The 19,930-nt window shown below is 46.0% G+C and overlaps 1 protein-coding gene across 1 annotated transcript; it reads left to right on the forward strand.

Annotated features, from left to right (window-relative positions):
- The first annotated feature begins 4,541 nt into the window (after nucleotides 1–4,541).
- On the forward strand, nucleotides 4,542–8,189 carry RAN (RAN, member RAS oncogene family). Its single transcript, XM_065889681.1, has 7 exons — nucleotides 4,542–4,600; nucleotides 5,175–5,220; nucleotides 5,633–5,717; nucleotides 5,797–5,922; nucleotides 7,154–7,341; nucleotides 7,519–7,689; nucleotides 7,779–8,189. Exons 2-7 carry the CDS (start codon nucleotides 5,185–5,187, stop codon nucleotides 7,821–7,823), a joined length of 651 nt encoding a protein of 216 aa, XP_065745753.1. The 5' UTR covers nucleotides 4,542–4,600; nucleotides 5,175–5,184; the 3' UTR covers nucleotides 7,824–8,189.
- Nucleotides 8,190–19,930: the final 11,741 nt, after the last annotated feature.

A 19,930-nucleotide genomic window follows, 5' to 3' on the forward strand; every position in this document is an offset into this window, starting at 1 on the left:
TCACACTGTCCATTGTGACACCCTCCATTGGTTAGAAGTGAGTCGCTAAACGCAGCCCATGCTCCAGGAGAGGAGAATTAAGCTCAAGTTTTTGAGGGGAGACATATCAAAGAATTGTGGACTCATTTTAAAATCATCACTTTTTTTTTTTTTTTGGCCGCGATGCGTGGCTTGTGGGATCTCAGTTCCCTTACCAGCAATTGAACCCAGGCCATGGCAGTGAAAGCCCAGAATCTTAAGCACTAGGCCACCAGGGAACTCCCAGAACCATCACATTGAAAAACGCTGGGAAGTAGTTCAGATATAAAGCGTGCTGCTCTTCCCCAACCAGTGTAGGACAAACAACAGCTCTGAAGGCTGGATTCGTTCATGGACCGTCAAAGCATATCGTCTGCACCATTCTGTGGGATCAAAGGGCCATATGGCAATAATATATGCAATCCTCACCCTTTTGATTTTAAGGAAGACAATTTCTGTGCTAACGCTAAGAAGTAGCACGTGATCTGTGCATCTCACCCCGAAGGGTGAGAAGGAGCTAGTCACGCAAAGATGTGGAGGAAGAGCATTTTAGGCAGAAGGACCAGTAACTGCAAAGGCCCTGGGGCAGGAATGAACTTGGCCGAGGAAAGATTCAGAAAGGTTTGTGTGGTTACAGCAGAATTACATGGAGAGAGACCTGAGATGGGACAGAGAGATAGGTACAAAATAGGTCATGTAGGACCTGGCTGGCCTTGGGTTTCAGTTATCTGAGTGTGATAGATAGGAAAGCATTGCAGGGGTTAAGAGGGGAGAAGGATGGTCTGATATGTTTTCAGAAGATCACTCTGTGCCTCCCGATAAGATGCACTGAGAAGGACATAGCATCACTTCTGGGGTGTCCCGACCCAAACTGCATACCCTGAATCTAGTCCTGAGGAAATATGAGACACGTCCAAATGGAGGGACATTCTACAAAGCAATGGGCCTATGAAATACTCAGCAAAAGGGTCCAGGCCATGAAAGACAAAGAGGAAGGTACTGTCCTGGATTCAAAGAGACTAGACAGAAAGGGAAAGACAAATACCATAGGATATAACTTATATATGGAATCTAAAATACGACACAAATGAACATATCTATGAAACAGAAACAGACTCACGGACATAGAGAACAGACTGGTGGTTGCCAAGCGGGAGGAGGTTGGGGGAGGGATGGAGTGGGAGGTTGGGGTCAGTAGATGTAAGCTTTTATATACAGAATGGATATACAACAAGGTCCAACTGGGGCATTCCCTGGCAGTCCAGTGGTTAGGACTCCACACTTTCACTGCCAAGGGCCCAGGTTCGATCCCTGGTTGGGGAACTATAATTCCATAAGCCATGTGGTGTGGCCCAAAACAAAAAAAAGGTCCAACTGTATAGCACAGAGAGGTCCAGTGGTTGAGGCTCTGCACTTCCACTGCAGGGAGCGCAGGTTCGACCCCTGGTCGGGGGTACTAAGATCCTGCATACCTCGAGGCGCGGCCAGAAAAGAAAAAAAAAAGAAGAATGTATATGTGGGGCTTCCCTGGGGGCGCAGTGGTTAAGAATTCACCTGCCAATGCAGGGGACATGGGTTCGAGCCCTGGCCCGGGAAGATCCCACATGCTGCAGAGCAACTAAGCCCGTGAACCGCAACTACTGAGCCTGCGCTCTAGAGCCCATGTGCTACAACTACTGAGCCCATGCGCCACAACTACTGAAACCTGTGTGCCTACAGCCCGTGCTCCGCAACAAGAAAAGCCATCACAATGAGAAGCCCACACACAGCAACGAAGAGTAGCCCCTGCTCGCTGCAACTAGAGAAAAGCCCTTGCGCAGCACTGAAGACCCAACGCAGCCAAAAATAAATAAATATTTAAAAAGAAAAAGAATGTATATGTGTATAACTGAATCACTTTGCTGTACAGCAGAAACTAACACAACATTGTAAATAAACTATACTTCAATTGAAAACAAAGAGTTAGGGACTAGCAGGACAGGTCAACGTAATGTGTAATCCTGGAGGATCCTGCACCAGATAAGGGCAGGAGGGAGAAAACTGCCAATTAAGTCCTGTACATTTGATAATTCGATATTCGATAACATTCGATATTCGATAACAATATGAATTTCCCAATTTTGGTAAGTGTGCCGTGATTATGTAACAGAACGTCCTGAGGTTTTAAGCAGTACACACAGAGGGGTGTCCTGTTTGCTATTTAGTTTCAAACATCGCAGTGGGAAAAAAATCATATGTATATATATGATCTACAGAAAAATGTATGTACGATATATATACTGTGACACAGCAGGCTAGGATGGTAAAGACAAATGATCAAGTAAATAATGTTAACGTTTGGGGAAATCAAAGGTAATGGATTCTGAAATTCCTTGTACGATTTTTACAACATTTTTTTTGGTATTTGGCAGCAATTTTTTTAAACTACAGGTTAAGCATCGGCTTGCAATCCACACCGGATGCCAGAGACAAGTAAGTACCTCTGTAAACTGCAAACGAATGAATCACCCAGGAGCTCTGTCTAGAACAGCTAGTACTCTTGGTTTGGTATATACCCCCTTAGCATTTTTGTCGGAAGAAATTTTTTTTGAATGACAAAAGGTATAAACGTGTTCTCACCACCCAGAAGTATATAATGGTTAATAGGCTGTCATATTTGCTTCAAATCACCTTTTAGAAAAAAAGAAGCAGACATCGCAGATAAAGTTACAATCTTCGTTGACCTCTCATCGTTCCATCAGAATCCTTTTCACCATTTCTTGAAGCGACAGCCATCAGAACTCAGTCTATATCCTTGCACTCAATTTTTAAAAACCTACATTCAAGAACTAATATGGTTTCTGTGTATTTGTAAAAACCATAAGCAGTGTTATACTATATGTATAACCTCTATAAAGTTATGTATAGACTCTATAAAGCTATTATCACATCTTCCTTGAACTTGCTTCTTTTTTCTCAACATTAGCCTTTTGAGATCTACCTAACCCTGCTGATTAGATGAGCTTCATTCTTTTTAAATGCTGTACAGTAAGTCCATAGTCTAGATAATAGATTTTATTTATAAATTTCCCTGATGGACATTTATGTAAGTTTAATCTTTTGCTATTATAAATAATGTTGCAGTGATCATTGTGAAATTTGTCTTCTTGGGCATATGTGTGAATTGAACTCTAGGGCGTCTCCCTAGAAATGGAACTATAAAGGTCATAAGTCATGGACACTCATATGTGTTTTATGTTTCTACCTTCCCAAGTGGCCAAACCAGTTTACACTCCCACCAGCGGCATCGAGGTTGGCTTGGTGTTTGCCTGAGGGTCCTTAGGGACCCTCGGACCTGAGTTCCCAGCGGGCAGGTTCTCAGATCTGTTGTGCCCAGTTTGCATCACTTGCGTTCCCAGCAGACTTGTCTGCAAGTGTGCTCAGGACTAGGTAGCTAACTCCTTGTCATTTTGGGTTCTCTTTGCTCTGGGAGGACTCCCTCCCCATGGTGGCATCTTTCCCAGGGAACTTGACTATCCTGATGGGGCCATTAGCTGTCTGCTCTTGCTGCCAGCCGTGGATGCTTGCTTGGGGAGAGGGGCCACCATATGAGTTTAAGAATCCGTGGCTGTTCAGACAAATGCCCCAAACTGGCCTTTTATAGTTAGGATGTGTGTGAGTTTGGAGGACTCCCCTCGGCCAACATCTTTGCTGAAAGCCAATGAAGGATAATAACCCACACTTGTTGAGCTGGAGGTGTACCTCATTTTCCATCTTTGACAATACTGAGAGGAGGCTATGCCCCAGGAGAATGTAAGTTCTATGCGTGAACAGTTCTTGTCTGGACCCTTGACCCTGGAACCTAAATACTCATGGATTGCATCCCTGGTTTGTCACTAAGATGAGAAGAGCTGCCACGGTGGGAAACACTAAATTTCATCATCCTGTTTGCAGAATTAGGGCCACAAAGGCTGCCGACCACTTAGATGCTCTAAGAATAAGGTGGCCGTCTTTCCAAGGTGGGAAAAGCATCGGTCTCTGCTTCCTTTACTTCCCAGAAGGTCCTGACCGAGACGGGGGCGCGTGGAAAGGGCCGGAGGGAAGGGCGGGTAAGGAGGCCCGCACCCCAACATGGCGCCCGCCCCGGGCCCGCCGTGCCGTGTTTGTACGCAGGGGCAGGGCCTTTGTGTGGGCCACCCCGCGAGTTTCCCGCCCAAGGGGGCCTCGGCCCTCTCCTTCCACTTCTGTTCCCGCGGTGGCAGCTGGGCGCGCCTCGTCGCCGTCGGCGCATGCGCGCGCGGGAACCCGCCCTCTGGGCTGGCGCACGTGGTCCCGCGGGCCGGCGTGCGTGCGCGCGACCGCCTAGCCTCCCGCGCCCGGCGCGCCGCGAGCCTCTCCCTATGCGCCAGGCCAACGGGCACAGCCGCCGGAGCCGGGGCGGCGTGCGTGCGCGTGCGCGAGGGGTCACGTGGGAGCGACGCGGCGCCGTTGCCCCGCCCTCCCTCGGCGCGCGCCGGCGTCGGCTGCGTCTCCGGGCATTTGAATTGCGCTTCCGCCATCTTTCCAGCCCTCAGTCAGACGGGCTCGGAGACGCTTCTGGAAGGTAGTGGGGCCGGGGCGGGGGCTGCGGTGCCGGGGCGGGGGCGGGGATCGGGGCGTCTCAGCGGCGGCGGGAGGCGGCCGTGAGGCGGTGGCTGCGTGGGGACCCCGGGCTCCGGGAGGAGGGCCTTCCTTCCTCTCTGGCCGCGAGGGCGCCGGGACCCGAGCCGCGGTGGGCCGGGCGGGCGGCCGGGGCGGAGGGGAGGCCGGGCGGCCGGGCCGCGGGGCTGCAGGAGAGATCCGGCCGGGGCGGCCGGGCGGAGGGCCGGGGGGCGGCCCGGGCTGGCCGCGGGCCGTGACCGGGCGCTTTCCGCGCCGGGGCCTCGGCGCCGAGTGGGCGCGAGCCGGGCCCCGGCGGCCGGGGGAGCCGAGCCGGGGAGCAGCGCCTCGCCGCCATCGCCGTCGCGCGCCCTCGCGGCCCCCGCGCGCGCGTGTGCGTGTGTGTGTGTGTGTGTGTGTGTGTGTCGGGGTGGGGGTGGGGTGCGGGCTGCCGGGCTCCGGGGTGGAGGCCTTTGTGGGCCCGGGCACGTGGGGCGGGTCCGGCCATGCGGCCTCACTTCTTTCTCCTCTGCCCGCAGTAGCATCGCGATGGCTGCGCAAGGAGAGCCCCAAGTGCAGTTCAAGGTGGGTATCCGAGGGGGTCGGGAGGAAGGGCGGCCCTAGGAAAGGGGGGCCCCGCGTCCGGACGGCCTTAACGGCGGGGCCTGCTTCGTGACCGCGGCCGGGTGCCGTTGGCCCGCCTCGCCGGCCAGCGTGCTGGTGCTGCGGCAGTGCCTTCGGTCCCCTGACGGCGGGGGGGGGGAGGGGGCGAGCCCCGCCCTGCGCGCGGGGAAGCTGGGCTCGGAGCTCCGCCGGTTCGGGTCATTCGTGAGATGGGACGGGGCTGCTGTCTTAAGATGCTTTGTCTTAGGTGTGCTCAGGGGGCATGTAGAGTTCTTCCCTGTGAGACGGCGGTCCAGAGCACCGGGACAGTCTCACAATCCCGAGGTCCTGAGACCCGTTCCGGTGTTTACTTCAAAGATGTGTTTCCCAACAGCTCGTACTGGTTGGTGACGGCGGTACTGGGAAAACTACCTTTGTGAAACGCCATCTGACTGGTGAATTTGAGAAGAAGTATGTAGGTACGTGGGGGAAACGGCGTGTGAAAACGTGTGGGAGATGGATGAGGTCACTGACTAACTTTCCACGCTTACGTTGCAGCCACCTTGGGCGTTGAGGTCCATCCCCTTGTGTTCCATACCAACAGAGGACCCATTAAGTTCAACGTATGGGATACAGCTGGCCAGGAGAAATTTGGTGGACTGAGAGATGGCTATTACATCCAAGGTAGGTATCTGCCTCGTAACCGGCCGCCTTTGAGGATTTGTAGCTTCCTGTCCAAGGCTGCTTACAGATCATCAGGTCTGTTCCGGCAGACGCGTGCCTCGTGCTGACTGAACTGGCCATTGCGCGATGCGCTTCGATTCAGGAGGTGGGCTGGCTCCTGAGAGCCGACCCTCAGTCGGACGGGAGGAGATCCTGTGGAGGTTGTCTGGTGCCATTTGATTGCATACTTGCGTCTCCGTAGGCACTGTTTTGAAAGAGGTGATGCGATGTATGTTGAGGCTCTTAATTTAAAAACTGGAAGCAACAGACAAGGTGTTGCTGCAGCCCCAGTATTTGAAAACTTAGGTTTGGGTATATATTTTGGTGGTAGTCGATGATCATTTCTTCTGCACTCCATTAAAAAGGTGGTAAACAGTTTAACCAGATCCTGGACCAGAGGCACTAGGCTTTCTATCTTATAAAATGTTGTATAAGACCAGCCGGTTTCTTTTTGATTTCACTAGGTCTTGCAGAATATTTTTTTCAGAGTGCTTGATTTTAAAAGTGCAAAGGAAATAAATGCATCTCATTATATCCAGCAAAAAGATGAACAAAGAAAATGCTCAATGTAAGACTTTCTCTTGTCATGAAAATCGTTGGGAATCTTTCCATGTCTTTTGCCTTACGAGAGTGTGTACAACTGCAAAGATTCTTCCTCTCCCCTCCCCGCCCCCATTCTTTAGCTAAAAATCTGTTTAATGTATCACGCATACTCAGAGGCTTACCAGCTTTATCACGGCTGTTTCTGCAGGTCAACATAGAGACTTAACTGAGCTTTTAAAAATAGGCACACTGTATCCTAGTGTGTTCAGCCATTTAAGAACGTTTTTAAAGAGTAGATTGCTAGATCCTCAGAATATGGGAGGTGAGTTCCCTGGAATGCTGATTTATCGTTAATCTACTGGATACTTTTTTGGGATGAGGCAGAACTTACGAAGTATTACAGGTAGAGAGATTTCACATGGTAAGCTGGTCTTTCATGGTTTCATGTACAGTAAAATGGACTTTTAAATAATACTGTGTATTAAAATGATATGAGATTTTTGGAATTGGTAGAGATCTTGAAAATGAGTAGAGAAACGTGGCTGACCTGGACTTAGGCCCGAGACTGTGAGTCCATAGTTCTTAGCACGTTTCATCCATGTAGCAAATTCTTAGGCCGACACTAATTTACTGTAAATGCTCCTTTCAGCTCAGTGTGCCATCATAATGTTTGATGTAACATCGAGGGTTACTTACAAGAACGTGCCTAACTGGCATAGAGATCTGGTACGAGTGTGTGAGAACATCCCCATCGTGTTGTGTGGCAACAAAGTGGATATTAAGGACAGAAAGGTTAAGGCAAAGTCGATTGTCTTCCACCGAAAGAAGAATCTTCAGGTATGTTTCTTAGAACTTAGTGGATTTATGATCCTTAGGTAAAATTATAAGTAAAATCCTTAGGTAAAATTGTAATTATAAAATTATGTAATAAATTATTATAAGTCCATTAAAGTGCTTCATCAATGTCTTTGATGTATGGGTTTTTAAAATTAATTTTATCTCTCATTTAAACAGTACTATGACATCTCCGCCAAAAGTAACTACAATTTTGAAAAGCCCTTCCTCTGGCTTGCTAGAAAACTGATCGGAGACCCTAACTTGGAGTTCGTCGCCATGCCCGCTCTCGCCCCGCCAGAGGTGGTCATGGACCCCGCGTTGGCAGCGCAGTACGAGCACGACCTGGAGGTACGGTGTGTGCGGCTCGGTAGTGCATGCTTTTCGGTTCCTGGTGGTTTCCATCTGGAGCATGACAGCGTTTTCATCTCTGTGTCTAGGTTGCTCAGACAACTGCCCTCCCGGATGAAGATGATGACCTGTGAGAAAAGTGAAGCTGGAGCCCAGCGTCAGAAGTCTAGTTTTATAGGCAACTGTCCTGTGATGTCAGTGGTGCAGCGTGTTTGCCACTTTATTATATAGCTAAGCAGAACATGTGCTTGATGTTTGGGATGCTGAAGGAGATGAATGGGCTTTGGAGTGAATGTGGCAGTTAAAAAAAAAAAAAAAAACTTCATTTTTTTGGACCTGCATATTTAGGTGTTTTGGAACACAGTTCTTTCCTCCTTAAGTTTCAAATATAAGACTGCTACAGTCACATCACAATATCCAGTGGTGGAATCTTGTTTGTTACTGTCATTCCCATTCCTTTTCGTTTAGAATCAGAATAAAGTTGTATTTCAAATATCTAAGCAAATGAACTCATCCCTCGTTTAAATGAGCATTTTAAAACCACTAACAGGGAAAATTGTGCCATGTTAGTATCTGAATTGCCTTTGCTATTACTACTTAGTTTGAAGTCTGTTAGGTTAAATTCTTCTAATTTTCTGTACATGTGAATCATTTCACACAAATGAAATGACAGGTCAACAGTATTGTATTCGGTAAGTCGTTAAGAGGTGTAAATACCGTCAATGCAGTTAGGCTAAAATAATACCTACCCCACCTGTCTTTTGGCCTAGGTAGTGTCACACCTAGGGAAGAGCTTGTTTGAGGTTTGTGTGACCTGGCAGAATAAAAGTGGTACCTGTTTTAGACGTTTCAGATAGAGATCTTAAGAATAATAGTTGCTTTTATGGCAAAAGTCACCATGTTCTAATGTAGAGCTTCTCAAAGTCTGATGAAACCATACAGATGGTTGCGGGAACTAGAGGGACGTCTCGTCTGTTAAAAATGAATATAAATTGTGCGTTTACTTGCCTTTTGTTTCAGCGTTAACATGTTTAACGTAAAGTTGGTCTTCTGGGAAGATGTTCCACGTTTACCTGCTGTTGTCAAGTACTCCCAAGCTTTAAAGATGTCAAAGATTAAGGATTTCATTGGACACATCACAGCTTTGGTGGGTTTTCTCCCCACAAAGAATTTTTGTGGGCGGTGCAAGGACACAGCAGCCTGCTGCAACAGCAAAGTAGGGCTTAGATTGGCTTCCCAGTGAAGTGAAACAAGACTGCCAGAGTCTCAGTAGGTTAACCACTTATGTTCGTGTGGTTTCCACATGTAAACATGAATTGAGTCCGTCTTGCCTGAGTTTGATCCCATCGACACCATACTGTAGCAATTAGAAGTCAAAGTAAGAGCTGTTTTGCTCATGTAAGTACTATACTCCAGTGCAGTTACCAAAGTGCTTTAGGCGTCCAGTTATCCTTAAACGATTACTTTCCTACCAGAAAGTTCTTTAGGTGTCCAGTTATCCTTAAACGATTACTTTCCTACCAGAAAGTTCTTTAGGTGTCCAGTTATCCTTAAACGATTACTTTCCTACCAGAAAGTTCTTTAGGTGTCCAGTTATCCTTAAACGATTACTTTCCTACCAGAAAGTTCTTTAGGTGTCCAGTTATCCTTAAACGATTACTTTCCCACCAAAAAGTTCTTTAGGTGTCCAGTTATCCTTAAACGATTACTTTCCTACCTAAAAGCTAGGGAGGGATCACGTCAGTATGTGGAGAACTGAAATATAAAGGGTAAAACTGGATGCGTTTTAATTTGTTAAAATACTGAATAAATATTAATAGATTTGAATTGCTGTATATGCTATGCTATATTCAGAACCAGACCTTAACAGATGTGAAGTTTCTTCCCATGATCAGGATGAGATGACTTACACGAAGGGTGTGTGTGTGTAACCTCATGTAGAATGACAAATATGCTGAATCTTAAATGTAACAGTTAAATCTTGCAAGCTGCTTGGAGGTGGGAGAGAATTTACGTCATTCGTCGGAAGAAAAAAATTGCCAAATACATTGCTTCTACTTTGCCTGGATTTTCTGAATCATCTGGTGTTCAGTTATCTTGCGGGGAATACGTTTCTGTCTCGTTTATACAAATGGGGACGTTTTCCCCTCAGTTTGAAATCTGGTCTCTAACGGGGGAACCTTCAGTTGAAAGCCAAGCTAGAAATGGCTTCTGAGAACAGAATTGGTCGGAGTAAAAGCATACGGTGCTTTTGAAGACAGTTTCATGATGTGCCCTGGCCAATTTTTAAGACCCCACAGAATGGGTCTTTGGTCCCATCGTTCTCAATACCTAGGAAAGGGCAGAGATGGCCGAAAACGCATTGAACTTGTAAGACCAGTTGCCTGGCTGATCATGTGCACCAGGTAGTGAGAATTTGTGGTCCCTTTTGTAAAAACATGAAGAAATTGACTCGGGACGAGTGACCTTACGTATCGAGGACGCCTTCAGACACCTTCAGCCGTGTGGGAGCTCTAGGCACCCTGCCTGACAGTAACCTGGGCTCGGTCTAAAGCGCCCTGCCGGGCGGGCACATCACTAGGGGCACATGCTTCCCACCTAGAGCCGTGTTGGGGTGAAAGGCGGCCCTGGCCCGTTGCACCTTCCCATTAGAGCGCCCTGAGTGGTCCTTGGGAAGCGCCTCTGACCTGATCCACGCTGCCGCAAGGCCTTGCACGCGTGGGTCCTCCCTTTCTGGGCTTTGCAGTGTTCTTTTGGAGAACCTCCTTTCTCTTTCCTGAAGTAAGCCCACCAGTTAAGTGCTGCAGCTCCTTTACAGCTCACGCGTTGGGTTTTAAACTGGGTCGGGGGCTCCCTGCCGTGGCCGTATCGGGATGGTAGATTTGTGTTAGAGCTGGACTCCTTCGGCGGGCGAATCGCCGTGGGGCCAAGGAGCGTGTATTTGCTTCCTCATGTTCCTGGTGTTATTAAATCTCTGAACCCTAAGGAGGAAGGGAACTTAGGGGTTGGAGATAGCGCTGGGGTCGATGGGATTAGGGTGGGAAGGGGCAGGGGGGATTTTACGCCATTACAGTCTGGTGGTTTTGAAGTTCTTGCCTCCCGGAATTTGTAGTTTGCACTGTCTTTGGTCCTTTTATCCCAGCTTGTCTTCACAGGAGTGGGGAAAGAGGGGCCCGTCGGGAGCTTTGCCAGTTGTCGAGTAACTAAGGACGGTGCTGTTGCACGTCTGGTGCCTCAGGTTGAACCGTAGGAAGTGGAAGAGGACCCTTGAATTGAGTTGGTTTTCAGTCAGTCCCCTGCCTTTAAGAAGCAAAGGAGAAGCCACCCCAGATGGGTAGTCTTTCTGTAATGTGGGCAGTTCACCGCCTAAGTTCTGAGCTCCGTGACCAGGGATATCATGGCTGGCCAGGCAGCTTTCGTCTTGGGAGGCGGGCAGTCAGGAGGCATCTGCAGAAATGTTAATGACCGTAGTGAGTACTCAGATGGAAACTTAGACAACGCTGTGAAAGCATGACAGGAATTGAATCTGAGTCCTGGGAGGAAGGGCGGTGATCTGGAGGTATTCGAGAGAGAAAAGCACGTGAGGCAAAGGGAACAAAACCCCGGGGCAGAGAACGTGGCTGGAGAGCCATAGACGGGGGTTTTCAAGCCCAGGTACAGATTTCGATACTTGGGACTCCATGGGGAGCCCCTGGAGGAGGGTCAGAGTGACCTTTTAGAAGCTGTGGCAGCAGGAGTGGGCTCCCATGGGCCAGTGACAGTCCAGGCTTGCCCCACTCAAGTCCATTCTCGACTTTCGCTGCAACAGTTCAGAGAAGGGAGGGTGACACCGTGGACAAAGCCTCTGTTCATCCAACAAGCATCTCAGCGAAAACTAAATTGAATAAATATCGGCTGGGAGTGCCAGGCCCCCTCTTTTTTGCTAGCCACCACACTCACGTTTCTTCCCGAACTTTGTTGAGGTGTAATGGACACAGATTGTGTGTGTTCGCGGTGTGCACTGCGGTGGTTTGATATACTGTCCACCATCCATCACCTCACAGTTATTTTTTGTGTGTAGTAAGAACGTTTCGGATTACTCTCAGCACGTTTCAAGCGTACAATGAAGTAGTATTAACTACAGTCACCATGCAGTACCTTTGATCTCCAGGCCCCATTCATCTGGCATAACTGAAACTTGGTGCCCTTTGACCAACATCTCCCCATTTCCCTCTTGCGCACTTCTCCCCAGCCCCTGGCAGCCGCCTTCCTACTCTGCTTCTACAAGTTCACCTTTCTTTTCTAGATTCCACATGCGCCTATTGCCGTACACTTTGTCTTTCTGTCTCTGGCTTATTTCACTGAGCATAACGTCCTTGAGGTTCATTCATACTGTAAATGACAGGATTTCCTTCTTTTTTAAGGCTGACCAATTTTCTGTCATATATGGATGGATGGATGGATGGATGTATAGGTAGATATATACACACACACTACATTTTCCTTATCCATTCATCTGCCGATGGACACTGAGGTTGATTCCGTCCGTATCTTGGCTGTTGTAAATAAATTTGCTTCTTAAGGGGGTCTTTAAAAAATTGAGCTTCCCCAAGCAGTAGCGGTGAGTCTTAAACCTATTTAAAGTTACGAATTCAAGGCCAGTTGTTTACAGACAAAACTGTCGGTCAGGCGAGATGGTTATGTTGTGATCCCCTAGGCATGAAAGATGGGAAACCAAACTGTTAGGAAGCATCCTTTATTCTAGACAACACTGAAGCCAGCCTGGCAGAGTGAACTCATGGGCCATTTGGGGGTGAGTAACATTTGCTTTTTTATTTCCTCACACGTCTGACCTTTTTTTTTCCCAAAGAGGAAAATGTCATATACTTTATGGATTAAAAGTTTAGGGATTTGAACAGTTAAAACATACACAGCCACCACATTTTCCGTTTACCATTCAGAGGTAACTTGTCGACATTTTGTCGACATTTCAAATCTTCCCTCAAAGAGTGGGATTGATTATTCTATAATATTGTTTCATAACCATTTTCCACTTTTTATTAGGGGCTTTTCCACATCAGATGGTTTTACACCACTTTCAGTAATTACCTAGTAACCCACGGCGTGGATGGGCCATCCCATTGTCAGACACATTCTTTTGTTTGTTCGGGTTATGTTTCTCTGTTCTCTGCTCTTCGTTTGGTTTTCAGAAAGGGTCTAGCTCTTATTTCCAAATGCATTGAACTTCCACGTCCTTTCACCTCCATGTACTACTAAAACTGTCATGCTTCTAAATTTTAACTTTTGAAGATGGGTGGAAAATCAAAATTATTTTAAAAACCTTTTGCGTGTGTGTTTTGCCATATCATCTTCGACTTTCTATCCCCGTGTCTGATTGATGCAAGATGCAAACATACTAGTCTGTGCTGAATTAAACACATTTTATTAAATAGTTTCCTTGCTGCTACTTATTCTGTGAATTCATGTTTTGTGTTTTCACAGACACTCAGAGTGAGGTGTATACTCTTACCCCCTTTTCAAGTATTTATATTGTGTTATGCTCCAATCTGGAGCTCAGAAAATATTGACTGGTGATGGGATTGGATTATAGGGAGAAGATCTGGAAGAAGAGTAGGGCTAACCAAAGAAAACTGCCCTGAGGAAAAAGGATGTGGAAAGCTTAAATCTCAAAAACAAAACCAAAAAAACACGTGATGGTCCAGTTCTGGAAGGGAGCTAACTAGTTTCTTTTTGTGAGCAATTTTACCCCTTCAGGCATAATCTTACCTTTTACGAATTGTTGCCAGTAATTAAACAGTGGGGCTAAGGTGGCCTGTTCTTTTTTTTTTTTTAATTTTTGGTTGCGTTGGGTCTCTGTTGCGGTGCGCGGGCGTCTCACTGCGGTGGCTTCTCTTGTTGCGGAGCACGGACTCTAGGCGCGTGGGCTTCAGTAGTTGTGGCATGTGGGCTCAGTAGTTGTGGCTCGCAGGCTCTAGAGCGCAGGCTCAGTAGTTGTGGTGCACGGGCCTAGTTGCTCCGCGGCATGTGGGATCTCCCCAGACCAGGGCTCGAACCCGTGTCCCCTGCATTGGCAGGCGGATTCCTAACCACTGCACCACCAGGGACATCCCAGCCTGTTCTTTTCTAAGACCACGTTTGGCCGTTTGGTTGCTATCAAGTCCCACTGGGCCTACTGAAGAAGGATGAGTGGGTAGGAAATATAAGGCGTCTTGTTACCTGAGTCTTCATGATTTGAGGCCCTCTACTTATGGGATTGTGTTAGAAGGTAAACTTTGTCATCACACAGAACTATTAATAAGCTGGTGACTTAAAACTCTAGTTCCCAACTCAATCATCACTTCCTCTGAACACCTGGGGGCTTCTGCCTAGACCCTCTGCCACTGATGCCTCGATTCCAGAAGCAGTGCCACTGTCCCTGCCCTTGCCGGGATTAGGAACGCTGTCTCTCTATGACTACTTCTGACTCAAAGCCTGGGGCTAGAGCAGCCAAGAGGCAGAGTCCCTCAGACCCTTTCGTCTGGTTGTGGGAGATACAAAAGTGGGTGCTTGGAAAGAGACGGGCCTGACGCAGACCCAGAGCAAACCTGGGCTTCTGTTCGCACGGCAGCAGGGCCGAGGTGGGGGGTGGTCTTGGGGTGATCATTTACCCTAATGATCACACACTCTATTAAAAATGATTATGTACTTTTCAAATCATTGCTAATAACCAACTTATTCCCATTTTTTCCATAACTGCAATGAACATTTTTGTATATACGGTTTGAACTTTTTTTCCTTAGAAATGGGCAGGGGATTATCTGGTCGCAGTTTATGAAAATCATTGTGTTTTAAAAGGCATTGTCTGATTTGCAGCAACATGGATGGACCTAGAGATGATTGTACTAAGTGAAATAAGTCAGACGGAGAAAGGCAAATACCATATGATATCACTTATATGTGGAATCTAAAATACGACACAAATGAACTTCTCTACGACAGAAACAGACTCACAGACATAGGGAACAGACTTGTGGTTGCCAAGGGGGAGGGGAGGGATGGATTGGGAGTTTGGGATTAGCAGATGCAGACTATTATATATAGAATGGATAAACAACAAGGTCCTACTGTATAGCACTGGAAACTCTATTCAATATCCTGTGATAAACCATCATGGAAAAGAATCTGAAAAAGAATGTGTGTGTGTGTGTGTGTGTGTGTGTGTGTGTATAACTGAGTCACTTGGCTCTACAGCAGAAATTAACACAACATTGTAAATCAGCTCTACTTCAAGAAAAACACTTTTAAAGGCATTGTCAGCCTCCTCTTCTGGGGCCTGATTTATTTTTTTAATATCTGACATCATTTTCAATTTCCTTTTGCTCATTTTGAAATATTACGGCTATAGTTTTAATCTTTTTTAGAGGAGGCCTCTTTCCGGCATCATTTCCTTGTCTGCAGGTGTGTTATTTTATTTACTTATTTTCTCTCTTTCTCTTTCAGATACTGTCTTGTATGAGGTTCCACCATCATCCCTTTCTCTTGCTTATCTTTGGGAGCTTAGTGTCCTGCACTTTCAGAAGGGAGGGGTGGATTACAGCCGATTTTCTGTGGGATTCGTGATGTTTAAGAAATAGCTCCCTACTTGGAAATTTCCTGGTTCTTACCCTTTCCTGCTTTTATTTGGACTCTGGTTTTCCTTTTGCTTCTTGTCCCAGCCCTGCCTACTTGGGAATCCACTCCTAGAAGCTTCTGCTCAGTGTGGGACTGTGCCCGCTCAGGCTGCTGTAACAAGGTACTTTTACTTTCTCACAGTTCTGAAGGGTTCTGCAGGGTTCAGCTTCTAGTGAACCCTTCCTGGTGTGCAGACGGCCCTTTGTCCTCACAGAGCCTTTTCTCTGAGTGCTCTCCAGAGAGAGAGAGATTTCCCTCTTCCTCTTCTTATAAGGCCACCAATTCTATCCCATTACAGCCCCACCCTCATGACCTAACTTAACTTCAGTTACCTCCCTGTAGGCTCCTTCTCCACATACAGCCACCCTGGGGGTTAGGGCTTCAACACATGGAGTTTGAGGGCCATGAACGTCCAGCTCATACAGCTTGTTAGTTTCATGTATTCATAAGATAAAGATGCTCCAGTCCCTGCTGGTCCTTGAAGCACCACATTCTGGTGTGTGGGATGCCTCTCAGTTGCTGTTCTCAAACTGGTCACTTTCTGCCTCTCGGTGACGAGCTTGTTGACTACTTTGGGATTCTGCTTTCAGACCCTGCAGCGGCCCTGTTGTCTTTTCTTTCCCTTTTCCCATCAAAGGTGCTGGTACTAAATGGACCATCCAGGAGCCAGTGATTTGTCCCCAGCCTGGTTTTTTGTTTCTTCATTTTTCTTGAGATGCTGTAATACTTTTTGTTTTGCTACCCTAGGTTCTCTGTCAGTTTTCATAGGCAGAGGCAGAGTAAAAATATGCCACCATGGCCGACATCATAATCCAAAGCCCCACCTGTGAAATATTACTGCCCAAAAGTTTAACCTGAAAAATCGATCGAATCAACCTCTTAAACGTAACCACCAATTTATAAAAATATGGGATCAGAGGAATATGTCTAATCACACTGTTCAGATCAAGTCTGCAAAATCCAGAATATGAAAAAAAACTGAACAGAACAAACTCCTTCTAGGAAAAAAAAAAAAAAAAAACCAAGGGAGAAATGATAGCTTAACAGACACTTAAGATCAACATGAATTGGAAGCAATCTGTGGCCCTCGCTTGGATATGGATTTTGACAAAGTCTAAAAAATTACGTGTTTGGTAGACAATCCAAGAAATCCGAGCATTGGTTATATATTTGATGACCCTAGAAGGAGTTACGGTTAATTTGGTTTTGCTGTGATAAGTTTTTTGAAAGTCTGCTTTGGCACGTGGATGAAAATTTCTGTAATGAAAATCTAACTGATAAGCGTTCTGCCTCAATCTTTCACCTGATAGCTTTAGCAGTCATTGACCAGTTCTAGATCCATCGGTTCATTAGGGACGGAAGAAAGGCCATTTCCTCGTTCTGTCACTCCTCCTAGATTTGTTGGCTGGCCTCTTTATCAGGAATAACTTCTCTTCGTCAACTGTTTGGTTGCCCTGAAGTATGGTCCATGTGGGACAGACAGAATAAATACTTAAGTCCTGTCCTCCATAAATTGTCTGAGTAATTATTTGATGCTGACCAATGAGGTTCTGTTTTTCCTTTGTCGTATCATTAGGGACGCATATATTTTAATATATCTGGTATGCTTCGATATATTGTAGGCCTTACGTTCTTTTTTGACGGTCAACTTGTACTATCTTTATCCCGTGGCGACCCCATCCAGTTAGTTCCTGTGTAATTTTGATACGACCCTTCTCTCTTTTAATAACATTTTTGCTTGAGGTGGGACAAGATATCCTAAGGTCCTTCCATACATTTCCTGTTGCAGACCTCAGAGATTTCTCCAGGGAGTCCTAGAGAGATGCTCGTTACAGCCCAGAATCTGAGTGCTAGGACCGTTTGTTGTTACTAGTTTGTCATTGCTTCTAGCCTTTCAGTTGACAAAGATAGGAAACAAGTCTTTTCTGAAAGGGAAAAATCAGTTCATACTGTTATTTTCAAGTAAACATTAAGACTGCACTTTTTACTTCTTTGATTTTATAGTTACATCTTTTTATGCTGAAATCTTGGTTTTTAGCAATGTTAATGCTTTATCCTACTGCACCTCATAGATCTAGAATAACAATGCCAATATTACCACTTATGAGAATAACACCGAATGTAGTTTACAATCTCCTTCTGTGTATGTGTTTTCTTTCCCACTAACAGCATGTGGTCAAAATACAATGTTTTAAAATCACTTGAAATAATTCTTCTCTTTTTGATTATACCATCAACTTGGTACAGAGTTAGGTTTGTTTATTTCTGTTTTGGCCACAATCATTGTTAAAAAGTTATTCCTTTTACAAACTTTTACATAAAAGTTTAGATTTTCTCTTTCTCTTGAGATTTGGAGAGATCTGGGGACCCCTCTCCTATTCCCACGTGGATGGGATGGGTTCTCCTGGTGGTCAGTACTCCCGCTGCTGACACCTATTCCCACGTGGATGGGATGGGTTCTCCTGGTGGTCAGTACTCCCGCTGCTGACAGATTTTTGTGTATTTGCTTATACCCAGCCCAGGCATGGGTTTGTAGGCATTTGGATTTGTGAATTCTGTTATAAGTGGTACTTCATGGTTTTAAATCATCATTACCTGTGACTGAGACAGAAAACGTATCTGCTTTAGCAGTACTTCCATTTGAGAGAGAGAGAGAGAGAGAGAGAGTGTGTGTGTGTGTGTGTGTGTGTGTGTGTGTGTGTGTGTGTGTGTGTAGAGAGGGCTCAGTACATTTTATACAGTTTTTATGTAATGTAGAAATCTGTAGATCTTCAGGTTTTAAAAGTTTTCGTTATTTTCATTCTATAGAAATTGAGTGGCGTTTGAAATAGTGGGACTCTCAACTTTATTTTAGGACCTTTATATTTATTTTAACGAGAAGCCAGCACAGAGGGAATGGTATCTGTATAGGTTAAGTGTGGGGGACCTGGCCTGACCTCGAAATCCAAATCCAGAGTCGGATTTTTATGTCAGACGATTGAGAATTGTCGTAGGGGTATGAAGACGACAGGCTTGGAACGGTGCTTTTGGCAGCAATAATATCACTGCGATGTTGAGAAAGATGCAGATTTTGTGGTTAGTGATCATTTTAAGATTAAATCACCAAATATTTGGCAATTTTAAATCCTTACAATACTCTAATTTAATAAAGCTCTTTGATTTATGTCCTTGTAGTCTAATAGGTATTAAAAGTAGTCGCTTGGGATAAATGTTTAAAACAAGGATCAACATTTTCAAGTGAAGAGTGAAAAATGATTACGGCTTTATTTTGAAAAATGAAACTAAAAATTATGACAAGTTTTCTATCTAACGCCATTGAGTTTGTAACTGAAATTATATACTAACTCTCCAGAAATGAACTGTGTTCATTGGGGAGGAATACCATGTGTATGGTAGTTAGCGTCTAGCGTCTGTGCTTCAATTCACACTTAATTTTCACAGCATAATCATAAATTTTTTTTGTAAAAATATCTGATTAGGCCTTGATTAGTCTTTAAGGATTTGAATCATTCCCTTTTGGAGCACCGATCACCCCTGTTGATTTCTTTTCTGCAATTGTAGCTGGACAAATTCTGCCAGATAACTTATTTTTTGGTAACCTTGCATGAAATTTGGGCAGTTCTTCAACATGCCTTTTATCCAGTTTATCAGACCTTGCATCTGTTGCAGGACTTAAAATTGAAGGAGATTTTTACTACTACTGATTTTTAAAACAAAATAAATTTATTTAGTTAGTTTTGGCTGCGTTGGATCTTCGTTGCGGTGCACGGGTGTCTCATTGCGGGGGCTTCTCTTGCTGCACAGCACGGGCTCTAGGTGCGCGGGCTTCAGTAGTTGTGGCACGTGGGCTCAGTAGTTGTGGCTCGCGGGTTCCAGAGCGCAGGCTCAGTAGTTGTGGCGCACGGGCTTAGTTGCTCCGCGGCATGTGGGATCTTCCCGGACCAGGGCTCGAACCCCTGTCCCGTGCATTGGCAGGCGGATTCTTAACCACTGCGTCACCAGGGAAGCCCTGCTGCTGAAATTTTACTGTAATTCCATTAGTCGGAGAGGGCTGGAGTCACTAAGATGGGAGGTGTTTGCCTCCTGGCTTGGGCCATGACAGATGCAGGCACTAAGCAGGGAGGGATGTTCAGGAGTCATTTTAAAAATGGTCATTTGTGGGACTTCCCTGGTGGTGCAGTGGTTAAGAATCTGCCCCCCCGCCAACGCAGGGGACGTGGGTTCGATCCCTGGTCGGGGAACAAAGATCCCACATGCCGCAGGGCAACTAAGCCCTCACACCGCAACTACTGAGCTCTCACGCCTCAACTAGAGAGAAGAGACCCGATGCAGCCAAATAAATAAATAAATTAATTTTTTAAAAAAAGGTCATTTGTGAAAAATGTTGTGTTTTGGCATTTGACCCCTTTCACAACCTCTTATTAGGAATATGGGGTGATGAGGCCCTCCTGTACATTGTTTGACTCTCAGAGTGATCCTGTCACCAGACAAGGCCTCACAGCTAGGACACCGTGGTCATTCTGGGCCTTTTGTCACATGCTAGGCCTGGCACTGTGACAGGGACTCTGAAAAGATGACATTTTTAGAGCTA

Source organism: Phocoena phocoena, chromosome 13 (genome assembly GCF_963924675.1).
Source record: "Phocoena phocoena chromosome 13, mPhoPho1.1, whole genome shotgun sequence".
Lineage (NCBI taxonomy): Eukaryota > Metazoa > Chordata > Mammalia > Artiodactyla > Phocoenidae > Phocoena > Phocoena phocoena.

Bases quoted from the DNA above. Each gene is read 5' to 3' on its own strand.
- RAN (XM_065889681.1), top strand. From the start codon at position 5,185: ATGGCTGCGCAAGGAGAGCCCCAAGTGCAGTTCAAG. The intron at 5,718-5,796 runs GTACGTGGGGGA...CTTACGTTGCAG, and splicing joins ATTTGAGAAGAAGTATGTAG to CCACCTTGGGCGTTGAGGTC. The intron at 7,342-7,518 runs GTATGTTTCTTA...TCATTTAAACAG, and splicing joins ACCGAAAGAAGAATCTTCAG to TACTATGACATCTCCGCCAA.